Source organism: Eutrigla gurnardus (genome assembly GCF_963514095.1).
Source record: "Eutrigla gurnardus genome assembly, chromosome: 2".
Lineage (NCBI taxonomy): Eukaryota > Metazoa > Chordata > Actinopteri > Perciformes > Triglidae > Eutrigla > Eutrigla gurnardus.
Window position 1 is genome coordinate 6,205,767 of NC_139916.1, and position 24,876 is coordinate 6,230,642.

The following is a 24,876-nucleotide window of genomic DNA, read 5'->3' on the forward strand; positions in this document are numbered from 1 at the left end:
AGACGCTATCCTCTACACAAGAGTTTTAATGTTGATATGTACTCCCGCCGTGCGCTGCACGGTAGCAACAGTCGTTCTGGAACGCACCCGAGGTCCTTTCAGGGTAGCGGCTATGCGCAATGTCAGCGGTGGACTGCGCGCGAGGGCGGGGTCCTGCATTTTCACAAGAAGCACCGGCGAACGGCTGTTACTGGGTGACAAATCGGGCAAACCCCAGGACAATGAGAAGCTGCCCCAAATAATGCCGGTATAATTTTCTAATTTTAGTGTAAATTAAACCCCCACACGCCAAGATAGATTTTTTCAACAACGTATATAGCTGCACACACATACCATACTAGTAGCACGTAAATTTAAGATTACGGGTTTAACATTAAAATGAAACGCGACCGACGCACACCACATTCTATAAAATTCTACAAAGGCGCGATGGGCACAATGTAATCTTTCCTAGGACCTTCTTAAAGCGGTGATCAGAGGAAAATTGCTGCTACGACTTAGAAAACAGAGAAAGACCAGACAATAATTTGAGATTACACATTCTCTGTGTGAATTAATTTGTTACCTGGATCTGTGCTATTTTGTTTAGTTACCCCAGTACTGTGTGCGTTTGCTGAAATTACTCCAAGAACTCAGTCGGTTTAAGATTTGGTACTCGCTGGGTGGGCATTATCCCCATTCCCCAGCTAGTTAGCTAGCTAGCTAAAGGTGCTAGGTTAGCTAGCTAGCTAACTAACTAACACTAACTGCCGCTGTTCGGCCGTTAGCAACCAGTATTCCACACAGCGTTTCAACTGAGTAAGTTGTCCATTTGTGTTTTTCTAACATACCAGCTAGCCATCCGTTTGTACAAATGTTATACCGCGAATGAGGTTCAGAGATAGTTTTGTGGGACGCTAGCTTAATTTACCAAAGCCTGCGGTAACTGTTAGCTTATGTGCTTATCGTAAAGAGGTGATTCATTTAGCCACATCCTAAGTAACAATGGTCTGTAACGTTTCTTTGCTGGTATTTCTAAACTGCTTTGGTCACAGTCCAGTTACTAACCCAACAGGCAATTTGCCAGTAAACTCTTAGGCTAGGTAAGTTATTGTAACGTTAATTGACGTGTCACGTCTAAAATCAGCGGTCAATGGCTGCTGTCAATTAACTTGCTAATTGGCTAGCAGCGTTTGCTTTAACGCCCCCAATGTTGGTTAACTCGACGTTTAGGTGAAGTTTGATATTCTCTATAATTTAATCTTTGGCTGTTTGTTCGTGTTTGAGGCCAGGCCGCTCTTATGTTGTTGTTTTTCCATGCTAACAAGTTTAAAGTGTCAGCATGCTCTTTTGCTTCAACTGAAAAAGGGGAAAAAAATCACGAATTTCCTATTTAAGTATTCAGTTATTCATATTGATATTTGTTTCCAACAGAAAAAGTTAATTGCTCTGGAAGCAGTTTGTCCTGTGTCTGAAATCAGTCATGGAGAACAATGTTTGTGTAGAGCAGAAGACTTGTGATGAAGATGCTGCTGTGGACAAAGTTAAACAGCCAGCAGCCCCCTCTCCTTACAGATACACCAAGGTGAGGAGAAATACTAACAATATAATATGGTGTTCTTCCTAACGCACATTATTTATAGACAATATACTGTACTGTGACATGTATACATGATTCGATTTTACATATCCACCTAGTCATTTAACATTTATTCTAGCATATTTGTATTGTACGTAGCACTATGGTATGATTGTTTACATATTTCAGGAATGCGAGTGTGTATAAATAAATTAAATGAATGAGACCAAAAGAGTCAAATTACAGGTATGTGTACTTGTACCTTGGCAATAAAAACAGATTCTGCTAATCAATTGTTGTACAGGACGAACTTCTGGAAATAAAAGATCTACCAGTCTCGAATGAAAGGCCAGACTGCCTCTCTGAGAAATATGACAGGTAAGAATGATTTTTTACTTGGATGTAATCCATGCCATCCACATTATGTTTGGATATTATATGGCTTAGTTTGTGAAATGAGATGGCTTTGCTGTACATCATTGACAAACTCCAACCTTTTTGCTTTTCACTGATAGTTGTTTTTTATTAGGTGTCTGGTTTGGTATTCGTTATGTGTTCACATAAAGATATAAAGAATGAGAACTGGTTGAGTGTGTCTTTTAATCGTGTCAAATGGTGTTTGATACAGTGATGGTGTCTGGGACCCGGAGAAGTGGCATGCCTCACTGTATCCCACTTCAGAGCGCAGCTCTCCAGTGGAAGGTTTTAAAAAGGACTATGTGGATGACAGAGTTCCTTTGAAACGCAGAATCCCAGGTAAATTACCCATGGCCAGAAATCTAAATATTAAGATTTACACAAAAATAAAGGTCATACAATTATCTTACATTCTGGTAGTGTAGGTTTGTGTCGGAGGTGATCTACTGATAATTTTTGAAGCAATGTAATTGTTATCCAGAAAAGGTTTTGGTATTTGTATTGCTCACTCTTGAATATTCAGCAGCTCTGGATTAAGCGTAAATATTTGAGTTACATATTGTCTTGTTGGACAAGTGAAGCAGAAATTAAATGAATATTTCTTGTGAGAAAATGTAGAGATCTTCTTTAATTTAAGCTTACTTTAGATTGCTCATATGGTGTGAATGTTGGTGTTTTAATATTTAAAGCCGAGTTCATTTCCTGCAATGTATTCAGATCCTCGTGAGCGGTTAAAGGAGGATGATCTGGATGTCATACTGAGCCCACAGCGACGCAGCTTTGGGGGAGGATGTCAAGGCAACGCTGCACTTGCACCCCATTCTCGTCGCCCAATAAGCCCCCTGGAGAATAAGGAGAATGAGAGTCTCCGTCTAGGAGGGGCCCGCAGAATCGGAAGTGGCCGCATAATTGCTGCCCGAGCTTTTGAAAGAGAAGCCCGTGTGGAGAAGGAGAGGGAACGTGAGAGAGACTTCAAGGATAAAAGATTCAGGGTTTGTGTTTATTCCTTTTATCCCATCTATGTATTTCCCCATATTGTTTCTATTGTTAGGCATTTAGTACAAAATTACACAGCGCATATGCCCCTCATTTTGTTAAACAAAACCAACTAAAGATTAAGTTTAATTTTTCAGGATAAAATGAGCTGACAAGAGAGGGCAAGGTTAAATGAAAGCCCCAAACTTTAAATAAGTGTTTTTCACAAGAAATGGTTTTGGCTCACTAATCTAGTGTTAATTACATTTGATAAAAGCAAGTATTTACTTTCTACTTTGTGAACAGAGGAAGGTGCCTCTTTGACATAAGAGTTCCACTTAGTGTGCTTTTTAAAAAAAAGTTTTATGAAGTTTGAAGAATGATGCATTAATTTATTAAATCATTAGTATAGAAAGGTTTTATCTGCCATTTTACACACTGATATTATGTTGGTCTTGTCCCGTCATTTTGCAGAGGGATTTCAGTGACAAGCGAGTGTTTAGTGAAAGGAGAAGGAATGACTCGTATGCAGAGGAGGAGCCAGAGTGGTTCTCTGCGGGTCCCACCAGCCAGTCTGAGACGATTGAGCTCATTGGATTTGATGACAAAATCCTGGAGGATGATAAGCGCAGGTCCAAACGGTCAAGGAAGCGTGCAGAGTCCATAAGAGAAGGCATGTCAAAGCCCTGTTCCTCAGAATTACAGCACCATTGTTTTAATCGGTTCCTTTTACTCATGGTATTTGAATAACTGATGTAGTGCAACTGCTTTCACATTAGGGGTGCTTAAGATTGCATTTTTTGTTGTGCAGCTGTGGAATGTAATGGTGGACAGTCAGAAGAGCGAGATGGGAGTTTGCAGTCTACTGCTGATCAGGAGGTTCCCCACCCTGATGTTCTGCCCGAGCAGACAACCGGAGACTTTGACTTCAATGAATTCTTCAACCTGGAGAAGACCATGCCAGGACTGGCTTCTGTAAGTATTGGGGTGCACTGTGGTTTTGATGGTGTTTTTTAGGTGTGAACGTCACAGAACGGATGGCATTTATGACTCTGGTTTCCTGATGTAGACTTCTAATCACTAAGCTTTGACAGTAGAGGTTTTCAAGTGTCTGTCCCTCCCCTTCAAAAAACTTGCTCAACATTTTCTTCATGTATTTGTATAATCTTCAAGAACATATTACAATCTAGAGGACACTGACAAATTGCATAATCTGCTCATGTTCAAGTTCATGTCCTATACAAGCCCTTTTGACGCAGAGTATCAAGTTTGCAGATACTTGGTGTCAACACAAGATTACCTCTGCTGCACTGAACTTACTCTGGTGGTGGTTATTTACACTGAATCCAGCACTCCTTAATGTTTTTGTCTGCAGTCTACTGCATCGGGATAGAGACAATCCAAATTTATGCCCATCATTATAGCTAGGTTAGACCTGTTAATTTGGGAACTATTTGAACCGGTCTATAAACTAAATAAGACGGGTTGGTATGGACTGGTGTGTGGCATTAAATCAACACAAGGCCAAACGGTAGTGCATTCAATGACACTACCCTTAATCTCCTGGCACATTTCGTGCTAAATCGATGGAAAAACGCCCTAAATGTAAGTGCCAACTTTGACCTTGTACCTTTTTGGCCTACCGTTATTTGTGTTTCTCACTCTGTTCACAGGCTCCGTTTTCTGTCTTGCAGATGATAGAGGATGTTTTGGGGGAGGGCCCTGTATCTGCAAGCCGCTTCAGTCAGTGGTTCTCCAGTAACCTGAGCCCTTCAGGCAGCCGGTCCAGCAGTCTGAGGTCCACCCCTCATGAGGAACTAGAAAAACTTGCAGGTAATTATTTTGATTTAGCAAACAATGTTAATGTAACTATATAGCTTAAAACTATGCATAACACTCTCTGGAGAAGCTTTGTTTTGGCTTGTCTTGGTATTTAAACGTCAATATCGGAGGTCTTTTTAAAAAGTGGGGTTAATGAAATTCCTTGTTGAATTTCCTGGAGGTCTTTTATATATATTTTTTTTAATTAACAGATGATGTAGTTAATTTGCTTCACAGAACAACCTAGATGAAACACGTTTTCAGTTCTTGAAGCTACATTAAGGACAAAAACAACGTTATTCTATTATCTTGTAAAGTATTGAAAATAGAAACTTAATGAAAGAAGCTGATTTTGACTGGTCTCAATCTTTTGGAATATGTAGTTAAAAAATGAGGCTTTAAACGTTGTCAACATCAAACTGCTGCATTATTATATCAGTCCAGTACTATGTGATTGCTTGCCTGCTACATACATTGTGATGTTCATGCCTACTGAACACTTCATTTGTGTTGGTTGTATTTAATCTGATATCATATTTTTTTGCTCCTCCTGAAGGACTTGAGCCACGCAGCGTGTCCTCTAGTCAAGGCCCTACCTCATACTTCACACCTATTCAATCATCTGAGTGCAAGGAGAAGGTTGACATCCTGGAGCTACTGCACAAGGCCAAAATAGACCTGAAGCCACTTCTTTCCACCCTGTCGGTCAACAAAGCTCGGCTACGGGAAAGCAGTGAGTGACGGTTCACTAAAACATTTGCAGTTATAGACTTTGTTGTCCCAAATGAGAGAATTCATCTCCACAGCACTCTACATGTCGGACAACAAAACATAGAACAGCACAATGCCAACACATTTAGGTCTATTCAGTGGGGCCTGTTGTTTTAGGATGGGAGGGATCAGGCTTTTTCTCAAAGCAAGCCTTTCGACAACCTCAGTGCTCTATGCTTGAGCACGAAAGGCAGTAGGGCGAGGCAGTGATTGAGTGGGTGTATGATGTCCTGTTCTGATGATAATTCAATGAACACAATGGCTTTGTTAAGCTCTGCGGGGTTGGATATGGGAAGAACAGTTATCCTTTCAGTGGTATTTGTTATGCATGCGAGTTTGGCCTGTTGGTAACTGCGAACATGTTGAAGAAGCATGTGGAACGGTACAGTAGAACTCTTGCTCTAATAAACGGAACAAGATTGGGGGGGGGGGGGGGGGGGGGGGGCTTATGTGTGGCTTGCTAGACACGGTGAATACAGCTCAGTGAAATTTGACCGAGCACCTCTGGGTGATGATGTAACTAAGACAAGTCTACTTCTGTTTATTTCCACAACCAAAAGTTATTTCAGCCATGATTGATTTGAAACATTGTCTGTGTGGATTTGAAGGTATGTCCCACTTCCTCTCAGGCGTGTCTAGGGCAATAAGGATAAACACAATCGATCCTGTGAATAAATACAAATGTTCCTGCGGTCAAACTTGCACAAGTAATGCGTGAGTCTCACTGACTCGAGCCCTCTGAGTCAGTGTGCAGATGCAGAAAGCTCCAGTAAAAATGTCAAAATGTTGTGCCTGGCTCGGCTGTTTTCACAATGCTGTGCAGTTGCATCTGGCCACGCCCTACATTCGGCCAGTCAAATTTATGCAAGTGCACATTCTCTGTTCTTTTGTCATGAGATACGACTTCATGTTACAAAAACAAAATTAAACAATTGTCCCTATATCTTTGCAGAGTTGTAAAATCCATCAGTCTCGGTATAACACTATAGAGATAAGTCTTAAGTATGCAGTCGCTGTCCTATTTTATTTTTTAAGCTCCTCAAAACTCTTATGTGGCATTCTCTTAATTAGCATTTAATTTAAAATGTATATAGTTTTATATAAAGTCTATATTTTTCTGTCCCCAGCTAACTGTGGTGCGGTGCTCTCGCTGGAGGAAGTGGAGGGGGGGATGAAGGGGATGAAGCTGGCCTCAGAACCACAGGTGCGGAAGGTTCCACCCCCACAGAGAGGAAATGGTACGCCCTTCATGGCTCAACATTTAGAGGAGGCTTTAACTGGTGGCTCCAGCGCTCGTCCACACGGGCGCGACACAGACATGTCGGCCTTTAATAAACTAGTCAGCAGCATGAAGGCAAGTGGAACTCTGCCAACTCACCCCAAAACCAACACAAACAATGTAAGTATTTCTACATATTTTTTAAGATATTGACACAGGCTTTCACTGGTAACAACATTGCATATGTTGGAATTCAATGGGTATTCATACAAATCTGTGTGTAATGCTGCATGCAGCTTTTTCAGGCTACTTGGATAACCCAATCTTTCTTAAATTCCATGGATAGACTATAAAGTAAATTGATGGGCATAAATTTGTTTCAATATTTTGAAGGTTATTTGTTGAGATTGGATGTATGAAAGCTACAAGTGTCAATTTTTATGCAAGTCATTTAAAAAAAATTTGTGGTCTGATTTGATTTTTGTGCTGAGAACTCTATAATGAATGCTGATTAAGGCATACAACAATGAATGTGTATCAAAACATACCTGACTTGCATGAGGAACACTTTAATTGTGACTCTTGTACAAATCCATCTCAGTGTTGCGGTTTGAAGAAGTTTCACCAAGTGCTCTATTAGATGGATGTCCACATTTTTGGGTGATCACCGATACTTGCAGATCATTTTATTTGTTTTGATGCACTTTAAAACATCCTACATCACTTACTGAGATTTGTTTTAACGGGGAAATGTTTTTCCTTGAACTGTACCACCAAAACTTTCTCTCTGTACTATGCAGCAACCTTCAGACCCAGCTGTGGTGACGATGTCTGAAGCTCAGGTGCCTCCTCAGCAGCAGAAAAACATATTTCAGGTTTGTATGTTGTCTATCTTCCGTCTCGCATTTTATGGATGGTAGCTTTGCTTTTAAATCTTAACTGCTAGACTGATGACATTAAAGTAAATTGTGACATCTTGAGAAATGTATATGTATGTTTCTCTTGTAGGAGCTCTTGGGAGGTCATGCTCGTAGTGGCTCTCCTACACTACTTGGCAATCTGTTGGGCAGCTCTGAGGGCCCCACAACCTCTGCTCCTCTACATGGCCTACTACGCAAGGGCCCGTCACCCCCTCTCTTTTCACAGAGAGCCCCCTCACCCGACTACTTCAACAGTCGGTTGCAATCATCAGCAGGTAAGTTGATTTGGAAAAAGTGATATGTTGCAGGCAAGACATGTAAATCATACCTTGAATTGGAAAGATTCTCTCTGTCATTAGGCTTTACCCACACTCATAATTAAATTTCACGATTAGGCTATCATATAGCGTAGCTAAGAAAGTATTGAAAGCTCAACATAATGACCTTTTTTTTTTATAAATGTTCTCTAGTTTTCATTATGACCAAAAATGTTGAGCCGTAAGGCTAAAGTGGCATATGATCACAGCAACTAAAGAGTGCTGTTGTGGGTATTTTACAGTTGATTTATATTTTGTTTGAGTAAAGGTGTTGGTGCGACAAGTTGGATTGTGAAGGTTTTTTCCCCTCTCTCTCTCTCCTACCTCAAGGTTTTCCTGTTGGTCATCATCCCATGCTGCCAGAACAGTTTGCTGATGTTCACAGGTCTATCAGCCCTGGAGCTGCTGCACACCAACAGGTAACCATTTATGGCATTTGATTATTGATTTACAAAAAGAATAATCTTTATTGAGCTTCATTTACCCGTTTTCCGTGGACACAAGTCGCATTGACTGCCAAATACGTGATGTAGAATATCTTTGTAAGCAACAAATTAATCACAGAAATGTATAACATAAATGTTACCCAATTTCCCCCCGGGATCCAAAAATATTTGACATCATAAGACCTGTAAATTCCTGAACTGGGCTGTAACTTACACTCGTCGTTTTGTGAACACGCATTGTAGCGAAGCTAAAGCACTTTGACCATATGCTTTAATTCTGCATTGTCTTTGAGTAAATAACTTAACGCATCAGTTGTGTGTATTTTGTTTGACCAGATGAGGCTGCTCTCTATGCCTCTTAATCAAACGGACCCGGAAGCTCTGGCATTTCAACAGGAGCTTGCTCTCCACGGCCACCACTCATTCCAGTCTGGCTACAAGCCACCACTTGACAAATCTTATCGAAATAGGTTAGTTTTTTGTTCTTTTTTTTTTTTTTAAACACTAGCATGTATTCATGTTGAAAGACTTAATGATTTATAATTAATTGAATATTACTGTCCTTATCCCAATTTTTGAAAATGTGTAGTATATGAGGATTGTTGATTAGCTAAGTGTCTGTCTGGCCTGTTCATTTTAGCAACTGGAATGATGGCAAATTGCAGCTTAGTGTATTACATGCTGTAGCAATACAGCTTTTGGCTGAATGTTTTTCATTCACTATTTGACTGATAAAAATCTACAGTCATTTTTGCTACATATCAGTATACATCTGCATCCTAAACACCCAAATCGGATAACAAAAATGATGGGTTGCGATTTCCTATTTACTTATGAAGGATGTGGTTGTCATCCACAGACTGCAGCGAGTTAATCGCTCCCCTGGTCCAGGTCCTCAGTCTGCTGGAAGAAACTCTCCGGGAAATCCTGTCACCAGCATGGTGAGCAACTTTATTCTCCCAGCCACCAATGTTCAGACTAGCCCTGTGATGTTGGCCTCTTTAAACTGTGATCTGTAATCTCTGCATCTCTTGGTATTGATGGTTTTAATGGTATTTATTTTTTTATTTGCTACAGTTGTCCCCATCATTTACACCTACATCTGTGATCCGCAAAATGTATGCAACAAAAGAGAAAAGCAGAGATGAACCATCAAGTCGTTCAGAGCCAAAAGAGGAGTCGGCAGGACCCTCTGGAGATGGTAAAGACACTACATTACCCACAACTTCCTAATTTGAACATGCATTCGTGTACTTTCACATTTGGGTTATGTGATTACAGATGGCAGCTCCCCAAATCTATACCTAGAGACGATGGATGGTAATGCTGTCCACTCTGGGGGTGTAAAGGCCGGCTCTCAGACATTGTCAAGCAAGGAGCATGAGCGTCTCAGGCCTGGCTCTGCTGGACACCACACGCCCACCATGGTACCTCCAGGACCCTCCTCAGCTTTCCCTCGTCCCATCTATCCAGTACCTCTGCTATCGCATGTACCTATGGCGCGCCCTCCTCCCCAGCTCCACCCTAATGTGGTTCAACGAATGCTGGCTCAGGGTATCCAGCCTCAGCAACTTGGACCTGCTCTTGTGCAAGCAGGTTCGTATCAGTTGGGTCCCCCCCCCCCCCCAACACTTAACTTTCTTAAAACTTTATTTGCCGTAAATTGACCTGGTGTAAAACCTCTGACTTTGATGATCTCTAATGGAAGTCTCTAATTGTACCCACCAGGTATATTTCCATCACATGTTGACCTTGCACAACTTCAAGGCTTGCCTCCTGCCCTGCTTGGACAACAGCTGTACCCACTCAGTGCAACAGGGCATCATCTTCTACCTCCCAGAGCCAATACTCAGATGCAGTTAGCAGTAATGCAGCAGCAACTTCAGCAACAAAGACCAAGTGAGTGGAAGTTGAAAATTACAACTCGATATGTGCCATTTGAAACATTGCACCCACTCCCAGGGTGATTCCAGAATACTACCACAGAGAATAACTTAAAATAAACGTTTGGGGGGGAAAAGTTAGCAATATTCAAGTTTAAATGTGTGTAGGATGTTTGTATTTATGTATTTTTTTTCCCCCCATGTTGCAGTGCATCCAGGAGTGCCAGGCCCTCAGTCACAGACCCATGGCCCTCACCGGACAAATGGCCCCCAGCAACATGGGGGCGCCCCCCCTCTCGGACTCGCCAAGTGGTTTGGATCGGACGTGCTAGAACAGCCACTCCCCTCCATGCCGGCCAAAGTCATAAGTGTAGATGAGTTGGAGTTCCGGCCATAAGAAAATAAACACTGCTGGAAGCAAGATATTTATTTTCATTTTGGCCCATGTCCACCACCTCATTACCGTAAAAATGTGAACTCTAATTTGGAAGACCTGGACAGTCTAACCACGTAACGCTTAGTCTTCAACCTTGGAAGTCACAGCTTTTGGAAGAAGCTTATCAGCGTAAAAGGGAAGACGAGTGATGGCGATATGTTTTGTTGACTTTTTTTTTTTTTTTTTTTTGTATTAGGCTCTGCGCAGTAAATAATGTATAGGCCCAGTTGTACAGACAATGGGAAAGAATCTTATTCTCCCTGTGTATATAGCTATTTTTTTCTTTTTCCTGGAATGGGTAAGGTGAAACTATCCTGCAGTTCACCTGGAAACTGCGAAACAAAGTCTTCAAGAGCTGGTAGCATTCCTTTGTCTTGTCCAACTTTAATTTCCCCCGCTGAAGTGCACTGGGAAAAGGCTAGTGAGACATGTTGGCTTGATGAGTAACTTTAGTGTGTGTACTCAACCCTTTTGTGGCATGGGTCGTGGCCCTTTTTCTGTAGATGTGATTGGCTGGAGCATTTCAAGAAGACTCCGGGGGATGCAGCAAGCGCTGGTTGTGCCTTTCTTTGTGGGTTTTTTTCTTTTTTTCCTTCTTCTCAAAGTGTATCCTCTCCCATCCAACTTGTCACTGAGAGGGCAGCACAGCTCACATTGTCATTTTTTTTTGAGGGTGGTTGGGATTCAGTTTGTTTATGTGCTACTAAGTTATAAAAAGCACAAATAGAATTAATAAATAAAATTCAGTAAAACACAACTTGCTTGTTTTAAATGGCTTTGCATTTCCTATTTCTGCACAGAATATATGCACTTACTCTGTGACTACATTATATTTGTATACAGATGCAATCTCATACAAACTTTAATCTGCCATAGATTCTTACTTTTTATTTATTTTTTAGTAGCCTAAATAATAAAATGGACACTGTACTGCACTCTGTCTAAACTATAAGAGAGAACTGTTGTACACATCGGGAAAAATGCTGAAAGTTGTCTTGCTGGTTCCTCCCATAGGTTCCTCTTAATCTCATCCAAAATAGAATAGGCAAAAATAAAGCACTAATTGCATGCAGAATGTAAGGTTGCTCGGTATTTAAGGTGGTGCTGCTTAACATAACTGGCCAACCTGTTTATTTGGTCAAACTGTCCAAATGTCAACGATTAATTTAAGTCTTTACAGGAAGGTTGCCTACTATTTTCAATGTAAAAATGCATCTTGGTCACAGGTTTAATAATCAAATTTTAGGAATCATCATTGTCATGTATTTACTTAAAAAAAAATAGGACAATCATTGATTTGAAAATTGATAGTTCGAGGCAGGTGCCAATCAAATTAAGTCCAATGCAGTGGGCTGCTATAAACTTATTTTCCAGCCAGTGGTGGTGGTTATTAATAAATTGCCCCCTTGTGGGTACATAAAAGTGGTCAAAACAATCGGTCAACTCAAGGTCTTCTAGAATAAGTATCTAAAAACGTCTTACAAAATCAAATTGGTCACTCCAGAGTGTTAAAAAATGGTAAGCCTTCACTATTTTCCAAACTGATAATCCATTTAATTTTTTTCTACAGATATTAGAAAAATATATTTTCAATTTAGCTACTCTGCATTTAAATTCACAAGCACCTTTTGTTATTGTAGCCGAGCCCGAGTTTACCTTCAGTTACGTGTACAGTATAATGCTTTACATGCGTAGACACTGGGCTCGCAGAGGAAAAGGGGTTTCTCATGTTTGTGTTGGGTTGGGGGAGGGGTTTTACCAACGGACCAAGCAGGAAGAGACCTGCGTATTAACGTTTCGGCATAAAGACTTGAGAGACCCCCTATTCCCGACAGCCATTAAAATGACAGAATTATAACAAAAAAAAACACACACATTCAATATAAACCACCAGAGAAACATTTTATTTCCTCAAAACAAGAGCGACCCCCACCCCCTCAAGAAACCAGGGTCAAAGTTCACAGGAAGCTGGGGGGCTGCCATTTTTCTCTGCTACTGCTAACGTTTAACGTTAGGTGCTAAAACGACGGGGAGGGGCGGTTGGTGTCGGATTTTTTTGTAGCTAGCTGGTATCAACTGATCGAAATCGTCACGAGAAAGCCGTCATTTCTCCGACCGTTGTCGCTAACAACCATTGCTATTGGATGAATTCGGCATGGAGAAGGTAGCGGAGCCGTCTTGGACTTCTTCGTACACCTACCAGGTGAGCAAGCACAGTGCGGAGATGCTACACAACCTCAACACCCAGAGGAAAGATGGAGGCAGGTTCTGCGATGTGATCTTGCGCGTCGGCGAGGAGAGCTTCCCCGCACACAAAGCTGTGTTGGCCGCGTGCAGCGAGTATTTCGAGTCGGTCTTCCGCCGCCAGGCGGAGGGCGACGGCGACACCAAGGAGCTGGAGATGCACACCATCAGCCCCAAAGTTTTTAAAGACGTTTTGGACTTCGCCTACACCTCCAGGATTGTGGTGCGGCTCGAGTGCTTCCCGGAGTTGATGACAGCTGCCAAGTTTCTGCTGATGCGGTCCGTCATTGAGATATGTCAGGAGGTGATCAAACAGTCGAACGTGCAAATCCTCATCCCGACCTTACGGGGAGGAGACGCCAGCCTGTTCCAGGCCACGGGGGCCACGGAGCTGGGTTTCCCGGTGGCGCAGCAGGATCTGGTGAACGGAACGGGGATGCTGGTGAACGGTCAAAGCTTTGCTAACAATGCACCGATGCATGTGGACGGGAGCGCGGACAACGCGATCGTGTTATTGGAGGAGGGCGGCGAGTCATCGATGCCGATGTTGGAGCCCGTGGAAGGACTGTCCGTTTCCCCGTCGACGGAAATACCGGAGAACACGTTTCAGCACGACGCTGGCTCCCCGGGGTCGAAAAGAAACCGGGGCAGACCAAAGAAGGAGGCTGTACACTTTAATAACCAGAAGGACAATGTGCTTTTTCCTTGCGGGACATGCGGCAAAGCGTTTACAGAGGCGTCGCGGTTGAAGAACCACGAAGCGCAACACGGAGCTCACATCGGCGGTGTAAACAATGTCGGTGACAGCCTGTCAGCGGCGGGCGGCATCTCTCTGTTGTCTCCGCCGGGTCTGATGGAAAACGGCGTGCAGTTACACGGGGGGCTGACGCTGGACAACGGCCGCAAACGGGAGAGGACCAGGCGGCACGTCGGCTGTGACATTTGCGGGAAAGTTTTCCGCGACGTTTACCACCTGAACCGACACAAGCTCTCCCATTCCGGGGAGAAGCCGTACGCGTGCCATGTGTGTGGGCTCCGGTTCAAACGCAAGGACAGGATGTCATACCATGTGCGGTCCCATGACGGCTCAGTCGGCAAGCCGTACGTGTGCCAAAGCTGTGGGAAAGGTTTTTCAAGGTGAGTGCAATTGTATTTACACACAATAAAACCAGTGACTGGGTTTCTCAAATCACCCAGGAAACCGTTTCTTTCAGGTGCAAGTCTTATGTATTGGCATATGAGATGCAGATATTAAGGCTAAAGAACAGCTTTGCAATAAACACTTTATAGATGGAGTTAATAAAGCTGTTAATAAGCTTTTGAGATGCACAGACAGACACACACACTCAGCTAATTTATCACCAGGAGCTTAGGTCTAGGCCTGAGGCCCAAACAATGGGGTAATTGGTTAAGCCTTGTTAGTAGTCAGTTTTTTGAGTGGGTACCAATTGGCAAAGAGAGGACAAACCCTTAAGTGTCTGCGGTGGTGGGGCTTTTTTTAAGAAGGCCATATTCTGCAAAACTCTAATTGTCATACACAACCTCTCAGTTGCTGTTGTAGTAGAAGCTGCTGAACCACAGTGATTTATCATCTGAGTCATTTGGCTTCAACCACACAGACCAGTTTCCCCAGGCCCTACTGCAAACTCACTGTCACCACCTACTGCTTTGGAGGCTAAAAGACATGCGGATAATACATGTCAATAAGTCACAAATAGTTGCATTCTAGGTGTTAATTTGATGAGGGAGTGTATGGATGTTTGTGAGAGCGTCACCAAATCTGTGGTGAAAAGATATGTTCTGGTCATCCTTGGCTGTGTGGAACTATATTTGAAATTAGAGGGGCAACAGATATTATTTTCCTTTTTTTCTTCCCAGACCAGACCACCTGAATGGACATATCAAACAGGTTCACACAACAGAGAGACCCCACAAGTGCCAGGTAACATTCAGGATCTATATGTCTTTTATATCGCCACTTACTATATTATGAAAACCCACAGCCAGTGTTGGTTTTAAACCATCATATGCGAGAAAGGTGTTGACGTGTTTGTTCTTTATTTCAGATTTGTAACGCCTCTTTTGCTACGAGAGATCGCCTCCGGTCGCACCTTGCGTGTCACGAGGACAAAATCCCCTGCAAAGTTTGTGGGAAGTTCCTGCGAGCTGCCTACATGACGGACCATCTCAAGAAACACAGTGAAGGGACGCATAACTACTGTGGCATTTGCAACAAAGGTAGTTATTTAAAATACCTCAGCATGCGCCGCACGGTTCCTCCGAAAACACCTCTGTCCCGGGTCTCAACACAGTTTCAGTTGGTACTGAACATTCGGAGGCTTTAATCTGGTTTCGCTATTTGGCTGGCTCTGTTGTGTGTTGTTGGAGAAGGTCTGGAGTTATGGGCATACTATTGCAATGAATACATTTTCTTTTGTAGTTTTTGTGGAGTTACACTATCATGCGTGTGTCATGACTGCAAGACCATGACTAAACAGCTCCACTATCAGAGTTGACCACTATCTAAATGTTCAGTTATCTATTGATGCAATGTGTTATCCTTCAATTATGCGCATGTGCACATAAGGACATAAATATACATCCTTGCATGAAATAAAGAACGTTTTTCGCTTTTTACGGGGATAGAAAGTCACACCTCAAAGTGTGCTGGTTCTTTTTTCTCCCCTCGGGTCCTGTGTGTTGGCACCTCCACAGTATATTTATTTTCTGCCTCGACACAGGAGGAATCATAAAAAAAACCTGACATTTCCCAAAGTCTTGTTCAGAGTGTGCCCCCCTATTCGAGTTTCTTGTGCTCCTTGTTTTAATACAATATTTGTGACTCTTTGGGGGATAAGTAGCATTGAGTATTACAAAATATTTAACACTTTGTTTGTTTCCAGGGCATGTCTGCAGACAAAATGAAAAGCACGTACTGAATGTGACAGATATGTGTGAAAGTTGGCATCTACTTTGTACATACAGTCTTGGTGCTACGAGCTGGAAATGTTTTTAGGTCTCTTCAGTGCTTCTTTTTTGTGCCTGTTGAGCACGTGCATTAGGATCTAAACATCAAGATCCCCTCAGACCCGCGGTCTCCTCAGACCCGCGGTCTCCTCCTGGTGGTGTGATTCTGTTCTTTGTCTTTTCATTATTTCAGTCTTTTTATCTATATAGAGAGGTCCAATTAACTTGTGTTTTTACACAAAACAATAAGAGCAGTGTTGCATACAAATGCAGGTATAAACAAGAACAGAATTAAATGTGACTAGTACAAAGTAGAGGTGGGAGAAATAATCGATTGCATCGTGATGCTTCGTTGAACGATTCTGCATCGATGCAGTAAGGTCTATAATCTATTTTTTTCTACTTTTTTGGGCAATCTTATCACATTTTATATGAGTAATTTAGTACATCAACTGTATCACACAGATATGAATTGGTTTTGAAAGATTATTATCATATTCAAATCCAAAATAGACATGCATCGTGATGCATCGAGAATCGTTTAATAATCGAATCGTGAGGTGATTGATGCTTCCCACCACTGGTACGAAGCTGTAACTGAAGTACACAATTTAGGGGATTAAAGTGATGGTTCGGAGTAAAATGCACCCTAGGTAATTTCCACCATGACATCCAGCCAAACACCCCCTCGGAAGCATTTTATCGATGGTCAGCAGTGGTCAAGATAGGGCGATCAGCCGAACGGCTTCGTAATAGCGCGATAGTACATACAGTATATCTCTTAAATTTCCCCACTAATAATGCATGGAATGTTACCAAATTTCTGCAGTAGTACACATAGGGTCTGTACTCACAAAACGAGGCATTTTAAAGTTTGTAAGTACATCAGGAGTTTATTTAAAAGAACACTTGCCTGATAGCTTCTACTGCTAAAGCTACGCTGTTTGCGTAGACGGCACGTCGGTGTTTGCACAGCTTCTTCTTCGTTGGTGTTTAATGGCAGTCGGCGTATACGGATACGTTCACGGAAACAGCTGGGTATACGCCCAGCTGTATATATACATTTCACTCCGAACCATCACTTTAAAGTGAAAAAGACCAAAATAGCAGTAAAAAAGAAAGAAACAATATATTCTTCTTGTGCACCTGCACAAGAAGAATATAAGTACTGTGCTTTTTGAAGAACATCTCTTAACATGGTTCATCACTCTTTGTTTGCTTGGCACAGTCGAGGGAATTTCCATTTTTGCCACTTGCCTGTAATATAGTAATACTCGTCCCTGAGTGATGCAAATTAAAGAGAGAGATATTCATTTAACTTCCCCTTAACAAGTTATTAGTGTTCCATTATTCTGGTCAAACAAATCATGGTATCTGTTGGGATCACTGACATCAAAAAGCCAGGACGCCAGTCCTCATAGTCGAGGCCTTGAGTGTGTCAAACAACTGCCTTGTTCTTTTATTCCTCTGGTCCCAGGTTTCTCCACTGCGTCCTACCTTAAGGTGCACATAAAGACACACCATGGCTCTCAACTGCCCCTCTCTGCCACAATGCACACCTTCCCCGAGCCACGGGGGGAGCTGCAGATGCACAACGGCACCCCTTACCACATGGGACGCCAGTGCTCAGTGGAAGGCAAGCAGCCGACCGCCCCATCCCAAACGTTCATGTTTCTGGCTGTTATTTGTTCCGCTGCTGTTTGGAGAAACATGCTGCCGCTTCTTTTGTGTATGTTTAAAACGCAAGCATACATCAACCCCTGCTTTCCGCTCAAACACTTTGTGCATTTCCATGTGTCTTTCTGCTAGCTAACTGTCTTTCATTCAGAGGGACCAGCGTATACAATACCTCCTTGTGGTGATTAGGTAGAAGGAAAACGGCTTGAAGTATTACACCTCTCTTATAAGGACATTTTCTCAAATTATTCTCTAACTTATAGATCCAGTAGTATACGATTAGGCAGGTGGTTGATTTTGCTCAACAAACTGCTGTATGAAGGGTTGGAGTAAACGCTAGTGTGTTCACAGGTTGATGTCAAAGGTTAGTGTTGTAGATATGACTCAAGGAAACCCCTTTTTGCTGTAGCTACCTATGAGCAGTGCATCTGTTACTATCGAATAAATCCCCTGAATAGGCAGGCAGCTCATTTGCTTGCATACAGAAGTGAAACTACAGGGGAAAATATGACCTTTCCTGTAGTTTGTTGTGCGTGCTACTATGTGCAGTGAATGAAGACTTAAGGCTGAGTTATGCTTCCGCGTAGTGATCACGCAATGGCTACGCAACGGCCACGCAGTTGCTTGGAGACCGTGATGGTTCTGCGTTGGGTTTACGTGTCGAAATGCAATTCAATGCCACAACGGTAAAGGGCGCTATGTTTTTTGTAAAGACTGACCGACCGACCGAGACTCTTGGCGTATATCGTCGTTAGCCTCGTTATAGCCTATTTGTTTACTTTCCGGCTTTAAACATCCACTATTTTTCAGAACTATTTCTTTGTGCAAAAGCGACAAGGTGCAAACAATAAAACGAGGTGCAAACAATAAAAGTAGCCTTTTAAAAGTTTAAATGGCGGTGTTTATGAGTGGAAACCGGATAGCGGTCTCCAGCGGATGTAGTTAGCGGACCAATCACAGCCAATGCCACTGCGTTGGTGTTGCGTTGGTGTTGCGTCGCCTCGACTCGCGTCTAGGATTTTTGGGAGGTACACGTCAGGCCCTTGCGTTGGACGTAAGGGGGGTCCGCAAGGACGTAAGGGGTCCGCAAGCCCCCTTGCGTTGTGTCGACGCGGAAGCATAACTCAGCCTGTAGTTCTTCATCAGGCCAGATACTGTGACTAGTATACAGACACATTAAAGTTCCCAACTTCACGTACAGTAATCGACCATGAAGTTCTCTAGACTTTGTTGTTGACACTTTACTTACACATGATGTAAGAATGTGGAATGCTGAGTCACTTTTCTTTTGTGTGTGTGTGTGTGTGTCTGTCCAGCATGGCCATGGCATCATATGGCGACTGTTTCTGCTTGGCTGGTCCATCGGCAGTTGTTCAGCAGTGCACAGTGTTGCATGAGTGTCCTAATGTGTGCTCCATTCGCCCTGGATTCATTGAAACCTTTGTAGAGTCAGTCGCATAGAGACAGTCCACAGTGAGGCATGACCACATCTGACAGTATTGCATCTGTTGATTGTAGTTGTAACTAATTATATGAATGATCAGGGGGAAAAAACACAAGCATGGAGCATTTGAAAAACATGCTTTTTGTCCACTTATAAAACAAAGTTATCAAAATGATTGATTATTAATAGAGCTTCTTTTGATTTCAGAACTGATACCAATCAGCCTCCTATTCATCTTCTAAATTGCATCACAGTAGACATGTGACTGTTGGTGCATTAACTCTTATAGATATTTTATGCCGTCTTTTTTGTTGTTGCCAGTTATTTTTGGAAATTGTACGACCTTGTTTTATCTCGTGGTGTCATTATTCAGTCAATAGGACTTAATTTGCACCATATATATATATATATAAAAAAAGCTTGTCGTGACTTGACAAGCTAATTTGGAGTTTGTGTGATAGGAGTTTCCTTTGAATCCAGGATGTTTAAATCAATGTTGCCTGCAGGCTTGTGACGAGAACAACATGTCACGCTATGCAATGATCCACTGTTTTACCAAGTCAAAATTCTGACCGTTGGGCAGTATTATTGTTTGCTTGCTCAGTTATGCAAGTCTTTTTTTCTGCATCTTGTCAAGATAGTTTAAGAATAGCATTGTGAGAAGATGAATGGATGAATATAATTGATTGTTGAGTCCTTCAGTCGGGATCCCACCCAATTCTCTCCTGCTACGAGTGTCGGTAAATGAGCAGACCTCGTGTTGCAGTATAAATGTTTTTCCTTCAGCACTGAGGACAACAGTTTGCCTGACTGTCACGTGGCAGATAGATAGCATCTTAGCAGTTACCAAAGTGCTGCTCAGCATGGCTCTGAAGTTCCAGTCAAGCTTATTACTGAAACCAAGAAGATGAGTGATACAAATGGAGTTAAATACGACCATTTGTTATCTTAAATACACCTGTGTTTAACAAGTCAAAATGTCCACTGTGAGAAAAGTTTGCACTTAAATGACAAACACTTTATGTAATTCAATGTGATAAAAGGAGCTTGTTATTTGTTAAAAATAGATTGGATGTGAAACACAGTATCAGCTGATTTTAGTCAGTTATTTAAATTTAAAGTTTGGTGATTTGGTCTTTGCTGGAAAAGGAAAAGAGGAAAATGTTAAATAATTAATCACTTATATTTAGTGACGGGACTCACTCAACATGGATTCATTCAAACTAGCAAAACGGTCTTGTATGTTTAGCAGACAGTATTTCAAATACTAGTCATGAAATGAAGGTAATTCTGTCCATATGGTTTCCGCCGGCCTGTTATGTCTGCCCCCTCCCCTTCCTTTCTCCCTGGCCGGGTGTTGTGTAGACCTGTGCGCCAGTCGCCAGCTGCTTCTCACCTCGTCTGAGGCAGAGGGTCGCTTTCATGGGCTCTCTGGACACCCAGTTCTTCCCCAGCCTGGCCCTCCAGCCTTGGGCCTGCAGCCTGAGCTGCTCATGGGGAAGGCAGGTGGGGCTCCATATTTCTGGGATTGTCGCTCTGGCGGGGTGCCTGGCTTCCCCGTCCATGGGCCTGCTGCAGGTCAGTACAGTCCAGCAGGAGGGTGGGTGGGGGCATGGTGCTAGCACTGCCCACTGAGTGGCTGAGCACAGCGGAGCTGTCAGTGGACACTGAGCAAATGGACTGACATAGATGATTGTGTAATGTTGTAGCCTTCTTTTTTTTTTTTTACTATATTTAGAGATTGATCTGTAAGATTAATTTGTTTTACTTGAACTTGGTGCCTTTTCCATTAAGTTTGCAAGTTAAGTATTGTTTTTTGTGCAAGTTTTTGCAGGTGCCAACCAACTGCTGGATTAAATAACCTTTTATGTAATCCATTTGTCCTAATTCATGCCTCCCTCCCACTTTTTCCCCCTCTCTGTCTCACTCTCTCCCTTCCTATCCATGCTGTGTTCACCACAGATGGGCAGGAAAACACCGACAAATGTCCTCATCTGGAATCAGAAGAATCGGATCCTTCATTTGGGGAGTTGCCCAACGGCGACGAGCTTAAATCTCCACACAAACCTGACGGGCCGGCGCTCGAGATGCCCTCTTTAGCCTGTAACGGAGCCTCTGTGGAGGCGCTGGGCTCTCCAGAGGGATCTAAAGCCAAGACGGACCCTGAGAAGAAGTTTACCTGCGGCATCTGCGGTCAGGCTTTCCGCACCAAGTCCTACCTCAACAAGCACCAGCACAGAGTTCACAAAGCCCAGAAGACCCAGGGGGGTTCAGGGTCGGGCTTAAATGAGCTGGCCTCGTCCGTGACCTCCCCCTTCTCCCCGCAACAAAACATGTCCCTGCTGGAATCTTTTGGCTTTCAGATAGTCCAGTCTGCGTTCGCCTCTTCACTGGTGGACGCCGAGGCTGGACAAAGTGGAATCGACTTCGGAGGGAAGTGACATTCTTAGGACAAAGCCTGCAGAAGATGCTCTGTATTTGGGAATAACTTTTTATGTTTGTTACGTCGCTCAGTGTGTATCCGATATTTTTGTCACAGACTGCCATACGATTCCTACTTTTTCTACTTTTTTCAGAGTATGAAAAGTGCGTTGTCGGAATTTTCTTGAAGCGACATGAAGGTTTTATTTCCTTTTATCTAACGTGGATCTGTTGAAGTTGTGTTTGATATTATTTGTTTTTGTCTTATGTGTGTGTGTGTGTTTTTTTTTTTTAGCTGCACAAGTGTTTCCTGACATGAGATGAATTATTTACAGCAACTTAAAAAAAGTAATTACTGTCTGTTCTTTGACTGCTCTTTTGTAAATTGACCTTTGGCCATTTCAATGAGTTTAATGCTTCATATTGCTTGTCCCCTTAAAGGCTGTAAACGGATGCTTTTACCTCAGAGCAACGAGAGGGCTAAATTCTGTATTTATGTTGTTCTCTGCTTCTTTTAAGATGTTGTTTTTCTTGGCCTCGGTTTTTGGTAACAGATTTTCTTTCAATCAATTGAATTATCCTGAGAAACGTTCCTAACAGGCCCATGGCATATTTCATGACACATGTATTGAGAGCAGTTATCTTAATTTGCTGACCACTGAGTAAAAACTGATAGCTGTCATGGACCTAATGAACTACTGTTGTCAGGATTGCATTTAAGAAGCACCCTTTAAAACATGGGTTCAACTTTAAATATGAACCGTCAAAAAAGTCATAACTGAAGAAAAAAACACAGCAGTTAATATTTTTTGCCAACTTCATATGATTTAAACAATACAAAGTTGTTGCAAATACACAAATGAAAACCAACTTTAGAAATGCATACAAAATGTTGGCTGAAAAAATATTTAAAGCTCCAATAGCACCGCTTTTAGGCTTCTGTTTGTTTTGTTTGCCCAGATCCAGGTCTTTTAATAGGATGACTTGTACATCATATATGCAAAAGCATGCAGAACTAATACGGGGAAAGCCATTATTACTATAATGTATATTGTGTGCAGGAATACTTAACTTAAAATAACTTTTTTTTTTACCAACAATTTTTTTTCTTGAAACATGCCTTGAGCTTATTAGGAATGAGCTTTGTACCCCCCCCCCCCCCCCCCCCACAATGACAATGTTTCCAAGCCTTGTTTGTGAGGTATTAAATCAGCTGTGTACATTAAACAGGGACCAAGGTCAGTATATATTTTGAGAAATGTAGATTATATTTTATTAACTTATTCATTCCCTTGGTTTTGTGTACAGTTTTTTTTTTTTTAAATCTTGTGATTTTTTTGTGATACTTTCCCCCTCTAAATTATGTTAAATTGAGAAATGTGGTTATGTGTGTTGTGGAACAGCTAGGGGGGTTTAGAAGAATGTGTCACACCCTGATCCACCAGCCGGACCGACCAACCTAATGCTACTTTTGTAGACTCAAGTAATCAAGTTCACTTTATTTCTCCAGTGTTTCTTCCTCTGGATCACCGTCTTGTATTGCTCGCCCACCTCCTGTCAGATTTGCTTGTGCGGTTAGTGGATGTATCTTGGGTTTGCACTAATGGCCGCTAGCGAAGCCACAAGATATCCATCGGAGTGTCTCGCATAGACAGACTTAATTGTATGATTCCTTTGCTTAATTTGAAATCTTGCTCCACACCGCAACGGTTCTAGTCCACTGAATCGGTTTTGCCTCCTGAAAAAGCAGACGAGATGTTACTGAGTAGGAAAGAAATCAAGTCAGTGTAAGTAAAGATTGCTTTTGATTAAAGTAATTGAAAATGCAAACATACGCCCCTTTTCACAATCATGACATGCTTCTTCGTTTTGTACATAAATGAGCGATCACTGTTCGGAAATTGGCTTGTAAGACGACACTGAACTGAAATGTAATCATCTTCATCGCTTAACATCTTTCTCATAAGTTATTTTTTTCTTGTGTTGTAAAACTGGTATGCAAATCAGAGGAGGGGCTAGCAGTGTGTGTGTGTGTGTGTGTGTGTGTGTGTATGTGTGTGTGCGCGCTTGCAGTCATGGTCTTTGTAAAAAGAGAGTGTGTGTGTGTGTGTCTGTTTCTGTGTTTTGATCTACTTTTCTGATTAATTATTATTTGTGTATCTAGGCTGTTAAATTCAGTACATTCCTATATTATTTATGGTTGTGATTGTAACAAGTGTATATACCATTCATATACACATTCTATAAATATATATAAATATATATGAACCAACCAATATGATCAGTGTTTGTCAATGGTGGTCCTGTACATATATCGATTGTTTTTCTCCTCGTCTATCATGTGGAGGGATGTTAAGTTATGGCCATTTGATAGAAGATGTAGACTACATGTTGTGACATGCGAGCTGAGGTGGGGCTGAATGTCGATCACTGGTTGGTGGCAGTAATAGATTCACTGTTCACCGTACTGTACACTGCCAGCTGCACATGTCATGTCTTTAGTTTAATTCTCCTTTTTTTTTTTTTTTTTTTTTTTTTTTTTTTATCCACTCTGCACTGGTGAGGTGATGAGGGTTGTGTTTGTCGTTAACAAGTGGAAGATGCTCTAAGGACTTGACGCTCCTTCGTGTGTGTTCTTCACTGGGATGCGTGATTCTGTTTCATGTTTGGTACTCAAGTGTAAAAGTTGTTTTCGTTGAGTATTTAGGCCCAAATGTATTTGCTTTCTGCTTTTGGTCTGTTGCAAAGTGCCTTCCAAATATTGATAGTGCACAGCAGTGGATTAATTAAAAAAGGTCCTCTTTTGTAAAGGTTAAGAATTGTACAGAGTGACTTGCGTTGACACTTTTGTATAAAAACACACAGAAAATGTACAATATGTTAACTTGTTATTTTATCATCATACTCGACAAGATTGCTCTTAAGACGTGAGCTACATGTTTTGTTATAACGTCTTCGGACATATTTCAATATAAGCATACTTTTCTATAGATATTTGTTTTTGTACTCTGTTATTGACTCTCATCTCTCTTGTTGGTACAGAGATGAGCTTCAAATAAATTGAAATTTAAAAAGCTCCCAACTTTTCTCTTGTATTTATTACTGACATGTGGACTACGCTTCTGTGTTGGCTGTTTATTTCCCCCAGATGTCCACAAATAAATCTAAATATTATATTGTTTTTTTTGGTTTGGCTTTGTTTCATGTTTATTATTATTAATTATTTTTATTTTGAAAACTTCTAATTGACCAACAAGGCAGGACAGCAGATTAAAGCAAAGAAACAGAAGAAAAGGGTAATTTGATCATTTCCCATGTTTTTAGCAGAAAACAGTTACAAATGTTTCACTTTTGATGTTT

The 24,876-nt window shown here is 41.8% G+C and overlaps 2 protein-coding genes across 4 annotated transcripts; both read left to right on the forward strand.

Annotated features, from left to right (window-relative positions):
- Nucleotides 1–459: 459 nt before the first annotated feature.
- Nucleotides 460–11,520, forward strand: eif4enif1 (eukaryotic translation initiation factor 4E nuclear import factor 1). Of its 2 annotated transcripts, none has more exons than XM_084038757.1 (19): nucleotides 460–798; nucleotides 1,414–1,564; nucleotides 1,863–1,936; nucleotides 2,187–2,314; nucleotides 2,693–2,967; nucleotides 3,425–3,623; nucleotides 3,762–3,925; nucleotides 4,624–4,783; nucleotides 5,328–5,504; nucleotides 6,670–6,941; nucleotides 7,562–7,636; nucleotides 7,770–7,956; nucleotides 8,329–8,417; nucleotides 8,781–8,914; nucleotides 9,304–9,385; nucleotides 9,522–9,645; nucleotides 9,726–10,040; nucleotides 10,173–10,343; nucleotides 10,537–11,520. In XM_084038757.1, exons 2-19 carry the CDS (start codon nucleotides 1,463–1,465, stop codon nucleotides 10,722–10,724), a joined length of 2,916 nt encoding a protein of 971 aa, XP_083894883.1. In that variant the 5' UTR covers nucleotides 460–798; nucleotides 1,414–1,462; the 3' UTR covers nucleotides 10,725–11,520. The 2 variants fall into 2 exon arrangements, with proteins under 2 accessions (XP_083894883.1, XP_083894884.1); XM_084038758.1 differs by having other exon boundaries at nucleotides 4,645–4,783.
- Nucleotides 11,521–12,686: 1,166 nt separating this feature from the next.
- Nucleotides 12,687–24,594, forward strand: patz1 (POZ/BTB and AT hook containing zinc finger 1). Of its 2 annotated transcripts, XM_084038772.1 has the most exons (6): nucleotides 12,687–14,144; nucleotides 14,886–14,949; nucleotides 15,074–15,245; nucleotides 17,452–17,610; nucleotides 20,461–20,673; nucleotides 21,058–24,594. In XM_084038772.1, the coding sequence occupies exons 1-6, from the start codon at nucleotides 12,919–12,921 to the stop codon at nucleotides 21,534–21,536; spliced, it is 2,313 nt and encodes a 770-aa protein (XP_083894898.1). In that variant the 5' UTR covers nucleotides 12,687–12,918; the 3' UTR covers nucleotides 21,537–24,594. The 2 variants fall into 2 exon arrangements, with proteins under 2 accessions (XP_083894898.1, XP_083894899.1); XM_084038773.1 differs by lacking the exons at nucleotides 17,452–17,610; nucleotides 20,461–20,673.
- Nucleotides 24,595–24,876: the final 282 nt, after the last annotated feature.

Excerpts from the sequence above, each read along its gene's own strand:
- patz1 (XM_084038772.1), top strand. The coding sequence starts at position 12,919 with ATGGAGAAGGTAGCGGAGCCGTCTTGGACTTCTTCGTACACCTACCAG. Across the intron at positions 14,950-15,073 it reads AGAGACCCCACAAGTGCCAG|ATTTGTAACGCCTCTTTTGC; the intron begins GTAACATTCAGG and ends TCTTTATTTCAG. Across the intron at positions 17,611-20,460 it reads ACGCCAGTGCTCAGTGGAAG|ACCTGTGCGCCAGTCGCCAG; the intron begins GCAAGCAGCCGA and ends GGTGTTGTGTAG.
- eif4enif1 (XM_084038757.1), top strand. The coding sequence starts at position 1,463 with ATGGAGAACAATGTTTGTGTAGAGCAGAAGACTTGTGATGAAGATGCT. Across the intron at positions 2,315-2,692 it reads TTTGAAACGCAGAATCCCAG|ATCCTCGTGAGCGGTTAAAG; the intron begins GTAAATTACCCA and ends CAATGTATTCAG. Across the intron at positions 5,505-6,669 it reads AGCTCGGCTACGGGAAAGCA|CTAACTGTGGTGCGGTGCTC; the intron begins GTGAGTGACGGT and ends TTCTGTCCCCAG.